Source organism: Haliotis cracherodii, unplaced genomic scaffold, assembly GCF_022045235.1.
Source record: "Haliotis cracherodii isolate W230 unplaced genomic scaffold, xgHalCrac1.p SCAF_15, whole genome shotgun sequence".
Taxonomy (NCBI): domain Eukaryota; kingdom Metazoa; phylum Mollusca; class Gastropoda; order Lepetellida; family Haliotidae; genus Haliotis; species Haliotis cracherodii.
Genome location: NW_027266270.1, coordinates 27409527 through 27431895, shown reverse-complemented (window position 1 = coordinate 27431895; position 22369 = coordinate 27409527). Strand labels below are relative to the sequence as shown.

The 22369-nt window shown below is 39.8% G+C and overlaps 1 protein-coding gene across 2 annotated transcripts in view; it reads left to right on the top strand.

The window, feature by feature from the left end:
* The window catches only part of LOC139462012 (vacuolar protein sorting-associated protein 18 homolog), a 36700-nt gene extending 22807 nt beyond the window's left edge, over nucleotides 1–13893 (top strand). For both annotated transcript variants that reach the window (XM_071243508.1, XM_071243507.1), the window contains 11 exons: nucleotides 183–276; nucleotides 1592–1665; nucleotides 2940–3095; nucleotides 5673–5813; nucleotides 6681–6812; nucleotides 7451–7535; nucleotides 8104–8231; nucleotides 9207–9328; nucleotides 10570–10828; nucleotides 11725–11783; nucleotides 12885–13893. In XM_071243508.1, the coding sequence (XP_071099609.1) occupies nucleotides 183–276; nucleotides 1592–1665; nucleotides 2940–3095; nucleotides 5673–5813; nucleotides 6681–6812; nucleotides 7451–7535; nucleotides 8104–8231; nucleotides 9207–9328; nucleotides 10570–10828; nucleotides 11725–11783; nucleotides 12885–12948 (1314 nt within the window). In that variant the 3' untranslated portion in view covers nucleotides 12949–13893. The remainder of the gene's footprint in view (nucleotides 1–182; nucleotides 277–1591; nucleotides 1666–2939; nucleotides 3096–5672; nucleotides 5814–6680; nucleotides 6813–7450; nucleotides 7536–8103; nucleotides 8232–9206; nucleotides 9329–10569; nucleotides 10829–11724; nucleotides 11784–12884) is intronic.
* Nucleotides 13894–22369: the final 8476 nt, after the last annotated feature.

Below are 22369 nucleotides of genomic sequence, written 5' to 3'. Positions count from 1 at the left end.
TTTATTTTTGTAAAATGACCATACAATCTTTTGTTCCATAAAGTTTGTACATAGAATGAAACTTTGCCTAAGATGGCATTGTAAATGTTTAATTATGTATATAAGATAGGAAGCCGTATGGTATCTGTAAATGAACAGAATTCCCAGGACAGTTGAATGATAATGCCTGTATTCCCCTGTAGGAGACAGCCTCCAACAACCGTGGGGTTGTCTACGACCTGATCGCTAGTCATGGTGATGTGGAGGACATGGTGTTCTTTGCTGTATTAATGAAAGGTCAGTTTCCTTGCTACCACTATGTCACTGGTAGCGATACCTCTATTGGGCAGCAGTGTTTGAAATTCAGGGTTTATGGTATCCTTAAGATTTGTGGAGAATGGAGGGACCTCATGAATCTTTAGCTTTCAACCTTTGTGTTCTGACAAGGTCTTTTATGCTTGATTTCACACACTGTGTAGTATTTGTCATGCAGAGTTGCTTCCCACAGGCACAGCAGGATCTGATTATCATGGGTTTGAGTCCCAAGTTCACCCTGATCATGCTTCACATTTGTGCCCTTGCTATGCCTCTATCACCACAGCCTTACAGGGCACACAGGCGGCCCAGTCGTCTAAGGTGCAGTATTCACTGAGTTTTCCTCCAGGGCATGCTAGGATCCAATGATCATGGGTTCAATTACAAGATTTGCCCTGATTATTTATTTCCCTTGGCTTGTCAACACTATCTGAGCTTCACCAAAGTGAGAAACAGCAATATATGGTATGATATAGCTGTCTACAGCATTAAAATCCAACCCACTCACTCACTCACTCTGTCTAACACTGCCTTCTGGTATGATATAGCTGTCTACAGCATTTAAACCCGACTCACTCACTCACTCTGTCTAACACTGCCTTCTGGTATGATATAGCTGTCTACAGCATTAAAACCCCACTCACTCACTCACTCACTCACTCAGTCTAACACTGACATCTGGTATGATAGAGATGTCTTCCGCATGAAACCTCACTCACTCACTCACTCACTCACGCACTCACTCACTCACTCACTCACTCAACCACTCACTCAACCACTCACTCACTCACTCACTCACCCAACTGAACAAAAATGGATTATTTTCAGGCTGCAGTGATATACTGGTAGCTAGAATATTGCTGATCCACTCACGCACTCACTTACTCACTCACTCACTCACTAGCTCACTCACTCACTCAACCACTCACTCAACCACCCACTCACTCACTCACTCACCCAACTGAACAAAAATGGATTATTTTCAGGCTGCAGTGATATACTGGTAGCTAGAATATTGCTGATCCACTCACTCACTCACTCACTCACTCACTCATGAAGCTAAAGTTGTTTTCCGTTGCCTTAAAGTTGGCCTCTTTCTAAGGTCACCTGGTAAACATCCAGTTGAGCACAGTCTCTAGTTTCTGTCAGAAATTGGGCACAAAGGTTGTGCAGCATGATTCTTCACTTCTGTCACTTTGTATCACTCACCCACTGACTCATTGACTCAGAAGATATTACTTCTGATGCCTGCTGTATTCCTCTGCCTTAGCTCAACTGTCTGCCATGTGTGTTTCAGACTATGAGAGAGTCATCAGCCATCACATCCAGCATGAGAACTACAAAGGTGCTCTGGACGTGTTGAAGAAACAGGTAGGTTGAATGCCATGCATGATCCTATGTTGAAGTAATGTTATTGCTGGTTAGTTTTGTTTTAAAAAGAAGAAATATGAAGCTGTCTTGGTTCTCAGGCAGTGCCTGCATCAATTTGAAATACAGTCAAGTCTCGTTAATCCGACACTCGTTAATTCAACAATCGGCTTTATCCGACACTCATGATGGGAACCGATTAAATCAGTGCTGTTTAGACTTGTTAATCCGACAGTCTCACACTCCGACTCCGACACACCTAATTTGCATCGAATTACCAAAATCACTCATTTATCAGTCTTGTTAATCCGACACAGTGATCAGCATACTCTGTGGTCAACTGCCCGCTTGTGTCTCGTTATCTTTCGCGTAGTTGTCCGATTTTCGATCATGCACGTCGATACTAGTTAATTTCATTTATCCGACATTAATCCGACATAATCACATGCAACCAACAATGTCGGATTAACGGGACTTGACTGTATACATAGCTAATATACTTTCAGTGAGGGGAACAAGGTTTTTGGTTTCTGAATCAAAATACTACAAAATGTCTGATGAAAAACTGCAATATGTTTACATAATTAAAGCAGTAGGAAAATAATAGTTTGAAAGTATGAGTCTCAACATCAGCCTTTATCAATCTGAAGACCTTGGGTTACAATGCCCACATGGATACAATTAGTGAAGCTCATTCATGATGTGGAGCGGTCAGGTAGACGAGTGGTTAAAGTGTTCGCTCATCACGCCGAAGACCTGGGTTCGATTGCCGACATGGGTACAATGTGTGAAGGCTATTTCTGCTGTTCCCCGACGTGATATTGCTTCAATATTGCTAAAAGTGGTGTAAGAGCATACTCTCTCACTCATTCTTGACGTCCCACAAATGACATGGCTGGATTAATGCTAAAAACTATGTAAAACCCTGTTTGAGCTTTAGTCAATTCCTGATAATTCCTCACTCACATTGTAGTAAGATTGCAGATTTATCACTGTGCTCCGATGACGTAATCACTGCTCATGCTGTGAACCACTGGTGTGCCTGACGAAGACCCAATAATGTTCAAGATGTCATGATAGAGATGTTGTTCTGTGCCGTAGTCAGCAACATTACATCTCTATCACCTGTCATATTGCCTGTATATAGGTCTATCGCCTGTCATATTGACTTGGTTTATGTGATAGAGATGTAATGTTACTGACTGCGGCACAGAACAACATCTCTCTTGACTCCGTAATCAAGTGAGTTCCCTCTAATGTTGTCCTTGTTTCACCAGAGTGAGGTTGAGCTGTACTACAAGTTCTCTCCCCTGCTGATGCAGTATACGCCAAAGGAAACAGTGGATGCCTGGATGACCCAACACAAGTACCTTGACCCCAAACAGCTTATCCCCGCTCTGGTGCAGTACGACCATCACAAATACAGGGAACAGGTGGGTACTTGTTACAGTCATCTACTTCAGCAGTCATACCTGGAACTCTTTCCACAAAGATATCAAGTATTGTGACAGTCATAGTTCCAATACTTCAGTATTATTATGTTTTTGTATGGGTGTTTTCATATTGGCCTGGTATAGGTCCAAGGCCTGTTATATTGACTTGGTTGAGGTCCTAGGCAAGTCATATTGAACTGGTAGTGGTCCAAGGTCTGTCATATTGACCTGGTATAGGTCCAAGGTCTGTCATATTGGCCTGGTAGAGGTCCAAGTTGTGTCATATTGGCCTGTTAGAGGTCCAAGGTCTGACATATTGGCTTGGTATCGGTCCAAGGCCTGTCTTATTGGTTTGGTAGAGGTCCAAGAACTGTCATATCGGCTTGGTAGAGGTCCAAGGTCTGTCATATTGGCCTTGTAGAGGTCCAAGGACTGTCATATCGGCTTGGTAGAGGTCCAAGGTCTGTCATATTGGCCTGGTAGAGGTCCAAGGTCTGTCATATCAGCTTGGTAAAGGTCCAAGGACTGTCATATTGGCTTGGTAGAGGCCCAAGGACTGTCATATTGGCCTGGTATAGCTCCAAGGATATTTATAATGACATTTTTATGAATCAACTATCTTTACGATAAAATGGCTTAAGGCCCTCAAGGATTCCAGGACCCCCTTAATTTTAAAAACTGCATCATGCAATTGGGTAAGATTTCCGTACATAATCCCTGCATCAAATTAGGGATTCCTTACCCAACATAAATGATTTTTAATACTTCTAGCCAGGGCTTATGAATTATAACAATTATGAGGCATGGGTTAAGAGCAGACGTCTTACCTAAATTTGAGTTAGCAAGTGATCAAATTTGTGTTTAACGAACTTGATTCAAACTTGCAAGGAATGACTATTTACCTTCCCTTGTTCCCTTCATGGTCAGTTTGTGGTCAAGAACTGGAAGTGTGGACTTTCGTGGATGTGATAGTTACATGCTCAAAGCAATCAGCAAAAGTGTAAGGCCATTAATAATTTTGGATCATAAATTCTATTTTATACAGAAAAATAGAAGAAAAATGTCAAAATTCAAACTTTGCTTTCTTTGCTGACATATCTTCACTTATCGTAAATGGGTGATTAGCAGGAAAGATTGACACCTAACTGAATATGTGCCATAACAGTTATATTGGAATACTGTAAACTGAAAAATTAATGCATCTCCAAAAGAATGCGACTGCTGGTCCCTAGCTGAAAATGCAACTCAATATCAATGCGACACCCCCTTTCTCAAGCATCAGTGGATTTATGTCTAAAGAAAACGTCCTCTGTCAGGTTTACAGGAGAATCGTCACTTTAATCCAACCTTACATTCATCCAATCATACACCAAATAGCACCGCTTATTAGCGCTGAGTAGAGTACTTCCGCTAAAACAAAACATGCGCCCTGGTTCGTGTTGGCCTTTGATGCAGTCGCTAAGAACAAAGCCACTGTGTTGTGTGGGTGACATCTGTCTGGACATGAGTAAGTAGAACTCTAGTCTTGACCCCAGCAGTGATGATTCACAGGATTTAATTAGTGTTTGAATGACATTGTTTATATACTTGTTACAAGTGCTGCTCAATAGACAGTGATGTGGAAAACATTGTTGTTTGTTTTCAGCGTATATCTAAGTTGATATTTCTGCTATCCAAAATGTCTTATTGTTGATATAAATACGATGTTTAATAATGCGAGCAAAGACCACTTGCATTTTTCGCATATAATTCACGCTCGCGTTAATTTCAAGATTTACAGTAATGCCCACTGATGACACAGCGAAGTCTTGAGTCAATGTTGTTTATTTTCTTATATTCAAGAATGGAATCCTGTTCTCATGACATCTTGTATATTTACAAACTAACTCTGAACAATGAACTCAGTGTTCAAAATATCCCAATCTCATTAAAATCAGATCTTAGTTCTCGCTATCACTGAACAAAGATCTGAGGACATCCAATTACAGGTCACGTCAGAACGACCTTTCATCCGGCCAATCAAATCGTCGCTTACCAGATCATGAAAGTGACAGTCGGAATGTGTTTTCTAATCAGCAACCTCGAAAACGTGAACACGGGGTATTCTGATCAACAATTACGGCCCGTACGACTCGTTCCGTCAAAATTATCGTCAAACTGTTGCTTACGTGGGATAAACATTTGAACGGAGGAGGCGTTGCACAGTACGTGAGAAGCACTGCCATACAATCGCAACCATATATTAGACACTCCGGAATGTTCGTTTGTTCAGTTTTCAAAATTTTAATCGAGAACTGTGTCAACATATTTTTCAAGCCTAGTCTGAAATGGACGTCTCCAGGTTGAAACGAGTGCCGTAAAGCTCAAGAAAGCTGCTTCCTCATTGGCTGATGTTGACTTCTTGTTAGTCATTTCAGTGGTCGGTCAAAGTTCGCGAAAGGTCATTCTGACGTGACCCGTAATGGGATGTCCTCAGATCTTTGTTTAGCGGAAGCGAGAACTTAGATCTGATTTTAATGAGATTGAAAATATCCCAATATTGGGGACTGTTCCCACCTGATGGTGTTTTCTGTGTAGGGTAATGAAGCTATCCGGTACCTGGAGTTCTGTGTGCACAAACTGGGCAACAAGGACAGCCCCATACACAACTACCTTCTGTCCCTGTACGCCAAGCTGCAGTCAGACCAACTCATGACCTACCTCAACCTGCAAGGGGAGGTAAGCACCGGTATTATGTGCCCATCAATGATAGGAGGCATTTTTCTTGTGCAATAACGCCCCTATAGAGACGGTCATATCACAGGGAGTGTAATAGCCGGACCTGCAAGGCTGATATGGCTTGTCGATGCATTTTGAATGGGCGATTGATATCAGGCTGGGTGGTAAGAAATTGGAGTTTTGTGCCTGATTGCATTGTCGGCTCGGCTAGCTTTCCCGTGATAATGTCTTCCAAATAAGGTGAAAATGTATTGCATTCACTTGCAAATAGATACATTTATTTACGTAATGATATATGATGAAAAGGTTATTGTGTGACAGTTTTCATACCATACCCCATATCAACCCTTGACCACCATATCAGCTCCGTGGCTGATCTGAGGGTCTTTGGTTGATATCGGTATGATATAAAAACTTTCAGCTCATATGTTTTCTTTACATATGATGTTCACGATACTGAAACACACAAGGGTACAAAAAAAGAATCTCACCCGAGGCTTACCGAAGATTTTTGAAGTTTTCTTGATTTATTTGACATCAAAAGACACGAGGGTGATATTCTATTTATCATTCATGATCATCCTTCCAATGTTTTCAGCTTGTAAGTCTCTTTATCATATCATGTCATTCTTTAAATAATGGATGTTTAACAATTACACTCAATGAAGTAGCCTTAGAAACCACATACCGGGTATGAATGCAATGTTTGAGTGAATCGAACCATTTATCATGTTTGCCAAGAAGTTTGTGGCCAGATTTGTCTACAGGAATACCCATACATCAGAAAACTGTGTCTTAGACACTTGGGAGTGTTAGGCGATGATATGTTGACCAGCTTGTTAGAGTACATGTGTTTCTGTTGTGCAGGATGTTGATGATGTGAGTTACGACCTGAAGTATGCACTGCGCCTCTGTTCCGAGTATGGCCACAAGAGGGCGTGTGTGCATGTGTACTCACTCATGGGATTGTACGAGGAGGCAGTAGACATGGCACTCTCTGTAAGTAACTCTTATCCACAGATGGAGCTTTCTCATGTCTATTCTGTGCACAAATAAGTGTTTAGTTTCAATTTTGATTTAGGAGAACCTACAAGGATAATTTTAGTCCAGGTACAACACTATTATTGTTTCTTCATATAATTAAATCTTAAAAAAAAATAGTCCTGGTTCTCAGGCACCGCCTGCATCATCATAAAGTCTGCCACACGTTTCGTTTTTTATTTCTATTTTGTTTTAAATATAAAAAAATCTTTAAATATTCCACATCTCGAACACACGACGCCGGCAGTTAAATGCTACAATACTTAAGAACAACATGATTTCCCCAAAATTAATGTGAACAAAATTTGGTTTTATACAAGCTTGAACAACAATAACAAAAAAGACACCCCGGCCTGCACAATAATTTCAAAAGCCATTGCCTCAAACAATTGTATCGCAACTTGTCATGATGTCATGTACCAATCTGATGACATCATTGACAGGCCGTTAGGAGGAGTTACAATTATATCCTAATAGAATGTAAATGTTTCACAGGGTTCTGCATAACCAGATATTGTATGTGTAGACATGGATGTTATCTTCTTAAAAGCACTGTTGAAATGTGGATAATGATGGAGTTACCTCCCTTCGTCCAGGTTGATGTTGAGCTGGCGAAGACCCAGGCAGACAAACCTGACGAGGATGACATAGAACTGAGGAAGAAGCTCTGGCTGCGGATAGGTCAGTGAATATTACCACGTGATTAATGTTTTGTGAAATATAAGTATTTGCTGCCTTTTCCCAAATCCTAATAGGGTTGAGTATGGACAATATCTTTTGATTTATAGCGATTATAATTAAACAAGAATAAGTAACTAATGAGATGTTAATTGTTTTATTGATGTCAACTGTTAACCCGTTTCCTAGGTTGATGTGACTCATTAGGCTATTCCCACTGGGCCATGATCGTGCCTCAACGATCGTGAGGATAATTTGGCACATAAGGTTGTGGACTTTTTAACTGACAACCAGCATTCCTCAACTAGCTCTAAGATTGGCCTATCCCTAATACAGTTGTGGACTTTTTAACTGACAGCCAGCGTTCCTCAACTAGCTCTAAGATTAGCCTATCCTATTAGTTTTGTCAGCACCATATACATTATCATGGATTCCGTCAGAGTGATATGCATGTACAACCTGGCTTTCCTCACACATTAATCTGATATGCCTGAAGTACTGTTGAAAGCATGGTTTAAACCCAAGTCATTTACTGTGATATCTGACTCATAGTTTTCGACAATTGTTGCAGCTCGACATGTTGTGGAGGAAGAGAAGGACATCAAACGTGCCATGGATTTCCTACACGAATGTGACCTCCTCAAGATTGAGGACATCTTGCCATTCTTTCCCGACTTTGTCACCATTGACCATTTTAAGGTAATACTCAACACTACTGCTATCCTATCAGGGAGGGCCCGTATGCTCAGTGAGGCAACTGTCAATTTGTTACTTTTTATCCCCCCAGCATATAATGGCGGGGGGTATAGTCTTCATCTGATCTGTCTGTCCGTCCATATTTCGTTTCCAGAGCATAACTTGAAAACCATGAAAGATTTTTCATCCAAGCTTGGTACATGTTTTAACCAGGGGCTGAAGTGGTACATTTTGGTATTGTTGGGGCCTGGGGGATTTGTCACCTTCTGATTAATCTTGTTTAATTGGTCCGTTTCAAGTACATGTAATACACTGCACTATCAGGGAAGGCTGGTGTGCTCAGTTTGCTGGGGAAACTGATGGCTCCGGTTCTGGATTAGTTTCCACGTTGGGAAAACCATAATATCAAATTATGACCAAAAAAACACCATCACCTGTATTTTATCACTGTGAAAAGACACAAAAGTATCTTTTCCAATACCATTTACCTACTTTCAACAGTACTAGAGAACACTGTGTCACTTCAGTGCAGCCAGTTGTGTTCTGGGGTTGTGATAACACAGCCTGCTGATACATCTCCATGGCCCAGCCCAACAAAGCAGGCTTAGACCCTATATCTCTGTTACAGTATGGAAATTATGATGGTCATAGTGCTGAGATTACGTTTTGGTCTGTTTCTGTATCATATTGCATCCATTATTAAAGAAATCATTGCAGGTTATAGTGCTCTGATTGCTTGTTCAAATATTACACTCATATTATTGTATAACTTGTATACCTTGTATAACTAACAATGAATTGTAGCTTCAAATACATTTTACTTTCAGAATAAGGACCTTGTTTTTAAGAGTGTTTTTTCAAAAAGTATTTTTGTTTGGGATTCAAATAATGAGTTTGCATGTATTTTGCACAAAATTGGGGTCCAATAATGTCATCTGAAAAAAAAAAATTGAACGGTGTTTGGGGGTTGTATTGCAGGATGCCATCATCACATCACTGCACGAGTACAACGACCACATCAAGTCACTGAAGGACGAGATGGAGGAGGCTACCCAGAGTGCCGAGGAGATCAGGAAGGAAATCCAGAGCTTCAGAAACAAGTAGGGACACATTTCTTTGGCTGTTTGTTTGTTTGTTGTTTAATGCTACACTCGGCAATATTCCAGCTGTATGACTGCAGCCTGTAGCAAACAGTCCAGTGAGTGATGATATGTGTAATGATCCACACCGCTGAGGCACAATGTAATCGTAATCAACAAAGCTAATGAGTCTGACCATCTGATCCATTTTGTCGCTTCATACGAGGAGCTGGTTTGGGGAACAATCAGACCTCGGTGCTTCAGTGATGGTTCACTTGAATACTGATGGTTCGAGTGAAAAGACAGATGTTTGAGTGAAAACACTGATGGTTTAAGTAAAGACACTGATGGTTCAAGTAAAGACACTGATGGTTCAAGTAGAGACACTGATGGTTCAAGTAAAGACACTGATGGTTTAAGTAAAGACACTGATGTTCAAGTAAAGACACTGATGGTTTAAGTAAAGACACTGATGGTTCAAGTAAAGACACTGATGGTTCAAGTAAAGACACTGATGGTTTAAGTAAAGACACTGATGGTTCAAGTAAAGACACTGATGGTTTAAGTAAAGACACTGACTGTTTGAGTCAAAACACTGATGTTCAAGTGAAGTTAAATACAAGAAAGGGCAGAAGGCTCTTGATAATCTGAAGCATTGTGTCAATGTTTGGCATTTATAGGTTTTCTCAAAAGCTTTTTCCACTCACAAGTTTATTTGGGATGTGACACAGACATACATTAGTGTTATTATCATTATACCCCTACCTGATACAGTATCAGACATGACAGGATGGAGTCACAACACTTAATTTACTTCTTTCTGTGTTACCCATGTTCCATTGCCTGGCTGATAGGAGGTCAGTGCAATCAAGCAGTTTGTGTTGACTCATGTAATTGGTTGATTCAAGTTTATTCTGATGGTACTGTCCAATCAGATTTAGTATTGTTTCATGACAGGTCATAAATGAAGCTCACCTGTTGAGTTGTTATCTGTACGTTTTAGACTTATACTTTGCCTTCTTGCTTTTATTTTTTCCCTTTTCCCTCAAATTGATACAGAATTACACTATGAATCGATATTTGAGTAAGCGAAAGTTGCGATGCACCAATTCATCAGTTATTTGTGACAGCCCCAATGTGAACACACAAGAATCTGAGTAGGAATTTAAAAACATTATAGGACAAATCTAATTGTATTCTGTATTCTGCCAAGGGTGTAGCTGATGAGGCAACTCTGTAATCAATCTTGTCCTATATTTCAGATATGCCTTTGTGAAAGCAGAAGACAAGTGTTCCTCTTGTAGCTACCCACTGATGGTGAGGGCGTTCTACCTGTTCCCATGCCAGCACAAGTTCCACATGGACTGTCTGATTGCAGATGTGCTGCCCAGTTTGTCAGGGTCCAAGAAGTCCAAGGTTGACCAGTTACAGAGGAAACTCGCGGAGAGGGACGAGGCTGTTCCATACAGGAAGTCCACATCAGCAGCACAGCTCGGGGTCAATAGAGATGCGGAGGTGAAGGTGGGTTGCAAAGTTAAATGTTTACACTGCTAGAGACTAAAGGTGCAATGTTACATATATATTACTCAAAAGAAGTTAAAGAACACCCGATTGTTTCATATTAGGCAATTACTACCGGTATATCTTATCGAAGTAAAATGATTGGGTGCTCTTTAACTTCTTATGAGTAATTGAGAGACTATAGTTGAGTGTGTTTAATACATAATTTCACTCGGTGAATTAACCTTAGAATATGCGTATGAATACTACGTTTGAATGAACAGCCATATTATCATAAAGTGCCAGACGATTTGCAGCCATTTTGCCTGCAGAATCATTCATTGGGGAAGCCCTATCTACTGGTATTGGGAATGGTTGTCAGTATTTCATGGAGAAAAGTAGGCATCACATTGATGTATGGAGCTTGTTGATAGGTCTTCCTAAGTGTCCTCATTTGCATATTTACCGGATCATGCTACGAGATTGTTCCAAATGGTTTATCCATTGTTAGCACTATCCATTATTTGATACAGTATCTTAATGTGTTCAGATATACATGGAAATTTTGTGTCAATGTCTTAAGTGGGAGAAAAAAGTACTGTTTTTCTCCAGTTTATGTTTGTCAGTGAGTATTTTATGCACATGTTGAACTAATGGTATTAACTTTCGTTTTCCTGTACACGGGATAATCAGTTACACCTGCAGATATAAATGGACATTGTAAATTAAACAAAATTGCGTTATTTCGGTCAGAAATATCACTCATTGGCCATTACTAAGCTATATCTGGGAGTGTCTTGTGAGGTTTGATATCAGAGAGTATGTTGTATATTGTATGCAGAATAATGATTGCTATGAGATAATCTGTAGGCTACAGATCATGGCTTGTTGTGATTATAGTTGCTATATACCTTCAGGCGGAGTTGGACGACTTGGTGGCTTCGGAGTGCATATACTGCGGAGACTTCATGATCAGGTAACAGTCTCCTGGCACCAACACTTTCAAGTAGATACAGACCCACCATTCAATATTCTGATGGGGCCTGAGGTTCTTGTTGTAGACAGGATTTATTCTTAGTTACAGCCCCAAACACCAATTTTTGTCACTGAAAGGAAGACACGAACAATTATGTTTTTCTCACAACACATTTCTGGGCCAACACATTTTTTTTGTTGACAAAATATTTTGCTAAATATTGCATCACATCATGAAAACATTTTCTCATTTAAGCTGGAACCAATGATAATACATTGCAATGGCTCAAGACTAACATTGGTCAGAATCATTCACAATAGATGGATAAGCCTCAAAGACTGATGTACAACTCATTTGTTATAACTACTGTATATCAAATGGTAATAGAAAATAACATTGGTCAGAATCATTCACAATAGACAGATAAACCTCAAAGACTGATGTACAACTCATTTGTTATAACTACTGTATATCAAATGGTAATAGAAAATAACATTGGTCAGAATCATTCACAATAGACAGATAAGCCTCAAAGACTGATATACGACTCATTTGTAATAACTACTGTATATCAAATGGTAATAGAAAATAACATTGGTCAGAATCATTCACAATAGACAGATAAGCCTCAAAGACTGATATACAACTCATTTGTTATAACTACTGTATATCAAATGGTAAGAGAAAATAACATTGGTCAGAATCATTCACAATAGACAGATAAGCCTCAAAGACTGATATACGACTCATTTGTTATAACTACTTTATATCAAATGGTAATAGAAAATAACATTGGTCAGAATCATTCACAATAGACAGATAAGCCTCAAAGACTGATATACGACTCATTTGTTATAACTACTGTATATCAAATGGTAATAGAAAATTGTATAAAAATCTTGGACTGAACTTCATGGTGAAATTAAATAAAATGTTAAATGAATGTAATAAACTGAAAAAAACATGTATGCATGTTTAGATGTTAATGCAAAAGAAATCAAAATGCTTCCTTGAACAAAATAGGAGCAGATATTGTTGTTTTACTGACAAAGATACTGATATGAGTGATTTACATTCATGAACTTTTCTCTCTATTTTCAGGTGTATCGATAAGCCCTTTATTGAAGATGATGAATGGAAGTCAGCTGAAGTGGAATGGGAGTAAAGTCATGTGACATTCTAAACCAATCAGCTTAAGTAACATCAGTCAGCAATGTTCATGATAGTGAACGACAGTGTTGTGACCAATGTACATATGGAAATCCACACTTGGCAAACAACATACATGTATTTGTGAAGATACCAAAAGCAAACCTTACAATGCGAGTGATAAGCTTGTTTCAGCTCTCTGTCAGATGTCATCAAAAATGATCTGTAGATCTTGGATTGGTCTTTGGAAAATGGCCTTGACATAATCTCACATTAATCTGAAATTGATTGAGGCCAGGCCAAAGGCTTGCTAATTATTCCAACAAAGTAGTGAATTTACTTGTCCATTGTGTGCATTAAATAACTTACAGTGATTATGAAACATTCACATACAGTAACACCCCTGTTTATTCTTGATGGCACCATTCCCAGTGAAATCACCAGATTAACAAATGGTTCCTATTGAGTAGTGTCCTTTGTTTGTACATGTAGACATTCCTGACAGAATCATCAGGCAAGGTTATTTTCTCCGGATGAGACGGGTTTCACTGAAGTGGTAAACGTCTGAGACCTGCATCACTTCGGGCTTTCCTCCCACATTTAGCTAACATGCTGCTATGTAACTGGAATACGTTAAAAGCGGCGTTAAACCCAACTCGCTCTCTGGAAATGTAGAGTCATAGAGTGTTTGAATGTTTCATCGACTGATTTGCTTCAAGGCACACACCAACAAAATATATTATTTTCTAAAGGATCAGTAATGGGAGACTGAGCCAGTTTATTCTTGTAACAACACATGAAAAATTATTGTACATGAATCATGTGAAATCATTTCATAGTTACAGCGTAAGTTGTACATAAATATATGTATTATATTGATGTGAATAAAGCTGTTCTGTGTATATGTGCTTGATGCAGCTACAACAGTGACATGAACAAAATAAACATGATAAATCCTCAACTATTAAGTCATGTTTTGTGTTTTTCTCGAACTGTGCAGATAAAACACAAAAACATGTGAACATGAAATAACATGAATATTCCCTATTTACCTCAGCCTTCTCAGCTAATAAACAAACTTGAGGAACATCAACAACTGACCATTGAACTCTCAGATCTGCATAATCCGTGATGTCAATTACAAAGGCACAGGTGGGAGGATTTCCAGGCCCGTGAAGATCCGGGGTAGAATAGGTCTTCAGCAATCCATGCTTGTCATAAAAAGTGACTATGCTTGTCTTAAGAGGCGCTGAAGGGATTGGGTGGTCAGACTCGCTGACTTGGTTGTTGAATGTCAGTGATCCCAATTGTGTGGATTGATGCTCATAATATCAATCACTGGATTGTCTGGTCTAGACTCGATTATTTACAGACTTCCGTCATATAGCCGGAATATTGCTGAGTGTGGCGTTAAACAACAAACAAACAAAGGATTTCCTAAGTTAGAGTTTGACTTGTTTAGCTAACCTGATTTGAAAGTCGAGTGAAGTTATGGGTGGTGCATTGTCTGTCCGTTCGTAACTTTTGCATTTACAAGGCCTGTGGAGCTGACACTTTGTATGAATGATCCCAGAGTCTCTAAAACTGACCACGAAATTACGATCCAATTTTAAACATAGCTTATAGCATCATGAAATGTGACACTCATAATAATGTTTTTGGTGAGCTACAGAGCCTTAATTTCTATTACGGTACTTTGGATGATTATTTCTTTTATATCTAAGCACTCAGCGACAGCTAATCCTGTACAATCAGTTCACTAATGTACAGTGCATCTGTTAGGTGCATCAAGTCCACTGCATTGTATCACACTCCCTTTTGGAAATAGATTCTTCATTTGCATGTTGAAGGCCTACTGTCCCAAAACACCCTGGTCACGCAGATGTATATGAGCAGTACACTTAAGTTTTGTTGGGATCCTCCAAGAACAAAACTGTTAAGTATGGGTAATTAATAATTTATGCCCTATCCCAGAGAGTAAACGCTTACTTACATTTCACTTGATCAACTTTATAAATGTTTTATCAGATGAAAAAAAAAAACGAAATGAAAAATTAAACCATCAAAACAACTAGTTTCCAAATATTTGACTCAGGTCAAATGGTGGAATAGTAATATCCGTTTGGAGTCTGGACCAGACGATCTAGTAATTGACATCACGAGCATTGATCCACACAATTTGGACATGCTATCATCCAAGTCAATGGAGCCTCATCACCTGACCACAAACAGGAAAAGAGAGAGAGCGAGGGAGCACATATGCACTTGGTTGAATTATTTGTAACACAGTCACCTACATAACAGCTGTATATCGGCAGCCTGTAATAGCTGGAAATGTCGATCTTTGCACGGCACTGACATGTCCAACACATTTGGTTGTTAGGACAAGCATGGGGTACTGGGGACTTCTTCTGTGAATTTATGTTAATTTGGTGGAAATCCATTGACAGGTGAGGAACTAAAGAGGTATCCTTGCTAAGTTATAGTTGCAAATTCATTCATTCATTCATTCATTCATTCATTCATTCATTCATTCATTCATTCATTAACTTCTATGCCCACATAACTATTTTTACTGTCCTGGTATTTTTAAGACAGAGCCATTGTAACATTCACTTGATTAAGAAACAACTGCAATGATCTGTCATGCGTCCCTTTCAAATTATTTAATATAACCTCCAATCTCCATGTCTGATACTTGCCCTGCTCTGTGATCTAGATTGGCCATTTAAAACCTAGAATGGTGTAAGAACACTAGAATGGATGTCAATGTCAGTGCAATTAGTTCCTTGGAGAATGATATTATTGGCGATTTTACACCCGCTTCCGGTAATTTCGATTTCGCTCTTTTTGGTGAGTTCTCAATATTCGTATATTAAATGGGGTATTTTCAGAGTTTTTATGCACAAATCTCGAATTGATGGAAACGAACGCATCGTATCTGATGACAGAATAATTAAATTCATCGCAAATAGACGACGTATGTATTTCTTGTAGAGGGGTGTAGCAATTGAATATTCCTGCTTCAACAATTAGTATGTGGGTTCTTGTATTTCAGTAGGTGTCGTCATAGCTTTTCAGATTTTCAAATCTTATTTCTGATTTGGTCATAAGGATTATCATCAATTTCCCTTTTTAATGCATTTTTGTATCCATTAATGATTCTTCAATAGTGTCATGTGCTGTCTCAAGGCATATGCATCTGTATTAAGTGCTTTATTTCTCTCCAGCTGAACTATTCCATTCCGATTCATGTAAAGCTACAGACTAATAGTCTGCTCAGTCATTATATATCGCCATTAATGTAGGGACCACTTCCATGGACTGGTGGATAGACTGGTAGTTCCATCCCTGGTCGCGTCATGGTACTTGTTGTTTTCCTGTCTGGCGCTAGGCATTAAACGGTTAAAACAAGGATACACACACGCGCGCGCACGCACGCAGCATACATACAACCAATTAACCACACACGCACACATACACACGTGCGCGTCTTGAACGCGCCATTAAAACCCATTTAACCTCACCACTTCACCGTTTCCCCAGGTGTGTGTTTTGAGAGGACGCCAATGTTGAATGTCTCTTGATTGTATATTGCACCTACTATAGTGGAGATGTGTTTGTCATCTTTTGAATGTATACATTGCATCTGAAGACTACCATGTGACTACTGTCTCAGGTCTGGGGCGAGTCCAAATTAACTACACGGGTACCCACCCCCATATTACCCGACCCTACCCTGGTACTCGCTGTAAGTCTCAGGGGATAGGTCCAACATGTCCGACTGGGTATTGTTTTACCATAGCCCCTGCAAAACGTATTTAGATACATATCTAAATTCTTTATTCAACCATATGAAAACGTCAGAAGGAATGGGTGCATAGTCTAAAAGTACACTAGTGACTTGTAGTGTAACCATAGAGTTACCCGATTTACCCGTCCCAACCCTAATAGACCGGCAGCCCAGAGCACTTTGGTCAAACGAACAAGGTACCAATATCCGAACACAGGAACATTTACTGTGTAACCCAACATATTCATATATGGATGTCTGCCGGGGAGCCCCTGCTGCGTCTGGCCCCTGGCCCCCCTAAAGAAGGGGCCATTTAAGGGCTGGATCAAACATTGGAGGTACCACATGAAAGTAAGTGTAAATGAACTGGTACATCTCGCAGAGTACAGAATGGGCCACGCCAGACAAATCTTCCTCTGCAAAAGGCCTGCCAGACACCCCCCAAAGAGGGTCCCAAAATTTGGGCTGGGTTAAACATTGGAGGTACCACATGAAATCAACATAAAATGAACTATTTAACTCTACTAAGAATAAAAACCCCATTGCCAGACAAATCGTCTTCTGCATAAGGCCCGACAGACACCCCCAAATGTTGACCCTTAATGCACTCAGTGAACACTCTGGTAAAATTTGACTAGAGTATACATTCAAAGTACCAGATGAAAGTAAGTTTAGATGAACAGGTACATGTTACTGAGTATAACACGGCCCATACCTGACAAATTGTCCTCTGCATAAGGTCCGCCAGACCCCCCAGAGAGGGTCCAAAAATTTGGGCTGGGTTAAACATTGGAGGTACCACATGAAACCAACATAAAATGAACAATTGCACTCTACTTATTGCACAATACCCATTGCCAGACAAATCATCTTCTGCATAAGGCCCGCCAGACACCCACAAAAAGTTGACCCTTCAGGTATACACGGGTAAAATTGGTCTGGAATATATATCGATTGTACCACATTAAGGTACGTTTGAATGAACAGGTTCATATCACAGAGTACAGAATGGGCCACACCAGACAAATCTTCCTCTGCATAAGGCTTAAACATTGGAGGTATCACATGGAACCAACATAAAATGAACTATTACACTCTACTTATTACAAAATACCCATTGCCAGACAAATCCTCTTGTGCATAAGGCCCGCTAAACAGACCCCCAATCCACCCCACCCCACCCCACACAGTTGACCCTCTGTAATCCCAGTGTGCATAATGAAACATTGGACATCAGCTGTGAGAGTCAACAGATGGTCAAATTTATGTTTTGTTCTTAAAGATGGAAGGATTTTATTGAGATTAAAATCACGTATTTATAAAATCAGGTCCCTGAATACAAGTATTGATATCATAGATTAGGCCTATCGTTGAAATGTAATGTTAATGGCATGAATCTGAATCTTGTGAATATATATCTGATCAGCTATGAAGTCCTCAAAGCCTGCTACAGCCTGATAGCTTGGCTATGGATTCCTACAAGCCAGATAGGCATATGATGCTATGTGCCATGATTTTTATATACTGAACAACAAAAGTTCCTGTGACATTGAATAAGATTTAATGCAAAGTTATGTTTTTACCAAATCTGAAACAATTTCGGCTTGCAACAGATAAAAGACTCCTGTAAGTGTTCAAATGGTTTTAATTTGTCATACTGACTTCAGAAAATGCGTGATTTCATTAAAAAAACATGAACATGCCAAAATGTCAATTTACAAATCAATAGCGTGTGTGTCCAACACATCTTCGTCTCATGGAATGGACCAGGCGTCGCACAAAGTTCTGTGGGATACCTGTCCATATCTGCTGGAGCATGTTTCGAAGTTCCTGGAGTGTCTGTGGAACACGTGGTTGATGTCGAAGGCGCCGATCCATCTCATCCCACATGTGCTCGATTGCTGATAGATCAGGGTAGCGAGCCGGCCAGGGGATGACATTCACGTTGTTTTTGTTGAAGAGATCCTGAACAAGTCGAGCAATATGAGGCCGGGCGTTGTCATGTTGAAAGGTAATGCCTGGGCCATGACGACTCAAAAACGGTAAGAACAACTGGTCCGATGATCTCGTCGCGGTAGCGCTGTCCATTGAGATTTACCTCTACCACTATCAAACGGGTCCTCTGTCTTGCTGTAATCCCACCCGATACCAAAACGCTGCCGCCCCAGAACCGATCTTCTTCCATGACACAATGAAGACAATCCGCACATCTGAGGCGGAGACGTACGGTTTGTGAAGATAATCGTCGAAGGGCAGGGATGCTTCTTGCAGTCACTGTTGCTTCGATAGAATCGATTTCGTAGGTGTGTTGTTCGAATCCAGTTGTCTTGTCGATTATTGGTTACGAGTGGCCTGCCACTCCGAGGATGGTCTCTGACTGCATTCGTCTGTTGCCAACGTTGCCATAAACACCAAATGGTGTTTCTGTGGACGTTAAATTGTCTTGCAACATCACGTTAACTCGATCCTTCTTCAAGCACACCAATGGCTCACAGACGCCCGTTTTCGGGCAAGCGTGGCATTTCATAATGTTGAATAATTGCGTAATTTTGTTGTTTTTCTGAATGGTTGTTGTCAGCACGATGCTAAACAATGCATATGGAATCCCATTAACGCATACGAAATGCATGGGGCTTGCATAAGAGTCAACATTTGCATGGAATGCATGCTTTTCTGTAGCATTTGCGTTTTTGTGACTTGATTCCATACATCTACTACAATAATGAAAACCAAACTTTACTTGTTTGAAAAATACACTATACACTTTTGTAGTTGAGTGTTGCTGAATGGATAATGATAGCCCCTTATGCCACTTGGAAATGTTTTAGGATGATAATCTGGAAATTCGGGGTGATAATTGTGTTTAATAACCTATGATCTCCATTTATTTAACAAGTTTTATCATCTAAAAATCTGAATTCAGGCCAAATATATCTCCATATTTATCAATTTTACATTCAGCTTTTTAGATGATAAAACTTGCTAAATAAACGATAGATCATAGGTTTTTAAACACAATTATCACCAAAAGATTTCCAAATGGTATTAGGGACAGTCATTTACCATTTTTATAGCAGGCTTTGAGGACTACCTAAGCATGTTTGGGTTTGTAGGAATCCATAGCCAAGCTATCAGACTATAGCAGGCTTTGAGGACTTCATAGCTGATCAGATATATATTCACAAGATTCAGATTCGTGACTTTTATATTACATTTCAACGATAGGCCTAATCTATGATATCAATACTAGTATTCAGGGACCTGATTTTATAAATACGTGATTTTAATCTCAATAAAATCCTTCCATCTTTAAGAACAAAACATGAATTTGACCATCTGTTGACTCTCACAGCTGATGTCCAATGTTTCATTATGCACACTGGGATTACAGAGGGTCAACTGTGTGGGGTGGGGTGGGGTGGGTGGGGGTCTGTTTAGCGGGCCTTATGCACAAGAGGATTTGTCTGGCAATGGGTATTTTGAAATAAGTAGAGTGTAATAGTTCATTTTATGTTGGTTCCATGTGATACCTCCAATGTTTAAGCCTTATGCAGAGGAAGATTTGTCTGGTGTGGCCCATTCTGTACTCTGTGATATGAACCTGTTCATTCAAACGTACCTTAATGTGGTACAATCGATATATATTCCAGACCAATTTTACCCGTGTATACCTGAAGGGTCAACTTTTTGTGGGTGTCTGGCGGGCCTCATGCAGAAGATGATTTGTCTGGCAATGGGTATTGTGCAATAAGTAGAGTGCAATTGTTCATTTTATGTTGGTTTCATGTGGTACCTCCAATGTTTAACCCAGCCCAAATTTTTGGACCCTCTCTGGGGGGTCTGGCGGACCTTATGCAGAGGACAATTTGTCAGGTATGGGCCGTGTTATACTCAGTAACATGTACCTGTTCATCTAAACTTACTTTCATCTGGTACTTTGAATGTATACTCTAGTCAAATTTTACCAGAGTGTCCACTGAGTGCATTAAGGGTCAACATTTGGGGGTGTCTGTCGGGCCTTATGCAGAAGACGATTTGTCTGGCAATGGGGTTTTTATTCTTAGTAGAGTGAAATAGTTCATTTTATGTTGATTTCATGTGGTACCTCCAATGTTTAACCCAGCCCAAATTTTGGGACCCTCTTTGGGGGGTGTCTGGCAGGCCTTTTGCAGAGGAAGATTTGTCTGGCGTGGCCCATTCTGTACTCTGCGAGATGTACCAGTTCATTTACACTTACTTTCATGTGGTACCTCCAATGTTTGATCCAGCCCTTAAATGGCCCCTTCTTTAGGGGGGCCAGGGGCCAGACGCAGCAGGGGCTCCCCGGCAGACATCCATATATGAATATGTTGGGTTACACAGTAAATGTTCCTGTGTTCGGATATTGGTACCTTGTTCGTTTGACCAAAGTGCTCTGGGCTGCCGGTCTATAAGTACTATTAATCTTGACTAAATACATCAGTTTTTGATGGTATGAGCAATGACCGACGCCATCCGAATGCGATGACTCACAATCAACGGTGTCGTCATGTTCGGTCGAATATACAACTAAGAATGAGCAAAAAGTGGTCGACCGATCAGCACTGTATATTCAAGGACATTCGACGGGTCAGTATCTTGAGACTAACAATCTCAAAACAGAACGGCTCACTCTTTATAGAAAACATAAGATAGTGTTTGGATGTCAGCACTGTTTTATTCATGACAAGTTAAGGTTGGTTGGTTGTTTTACACCACACTCAGCAATAATCCAGCTATTTGACCGCGGTCTGTAAATAAATCGAACCTGGGCCAGACGATCCAGTGATCGAACCTCTACAGACGCCACGCAATTGGGATACGATGACATGCATCAACCAAGTCAGTGAGCCTGACCACCCGATCCCGGTTGTCGCCTTTTACGGTTGCTTAAGACCTATTCTAACCCGGATCTTCACGGGTATGTCAAGTTAAGAGTATAAAATCAAAGATTTCAAGAAAACAATAAATTGGAGTGCTCTCCTTCCAAAATATGCGTAGAAAGCCCAAACTAATATGCTAATACTACAGGAAAATTATTCTCAAAGGTTTAACAAAAGTGGTGATATATGTTAAAATATTTGTTAAAATTGTTGAATAATATATTTGTTGTGAAATGGTGGTATTTTGGTTCAATTTTGTTTATTGTAGAAGATATAAATTGTAAAAGAAAAATATTACGATAGATATAATCAAAGATATATGTATGCACTGGGTCACCAAACATTTCCTTTTCATTATTGTCTTACACCCCTTATAAATCATAAGTAGATCCCAAGAGGCAGATTCTACAAAATTGAGATGGAATGCACTAAAGCGATTTTCGACCGATCAGATTAATTTCATTCCAGGAATTCGACTGATTATGATGTAACCCAAACCGAGGCACGTGGACCTGACCGGAGACATAAAGAAGAATCCCTTTCATAGACCAACAATTTGTTGGTTGACACCTTTGCTTTTTAAAACACATATTCCCTTAATGAAATGTCTAAATATCGTGATGTTGTATAAAATTTGGCTCCACTTGATATGTATTGGCAAGCTATATTTTCTTTATATATATTTTATCGTGTTGCAATTTGAGCAACAATTTGAGCAACAAAGAGCATTTTTTCTGTCAAGG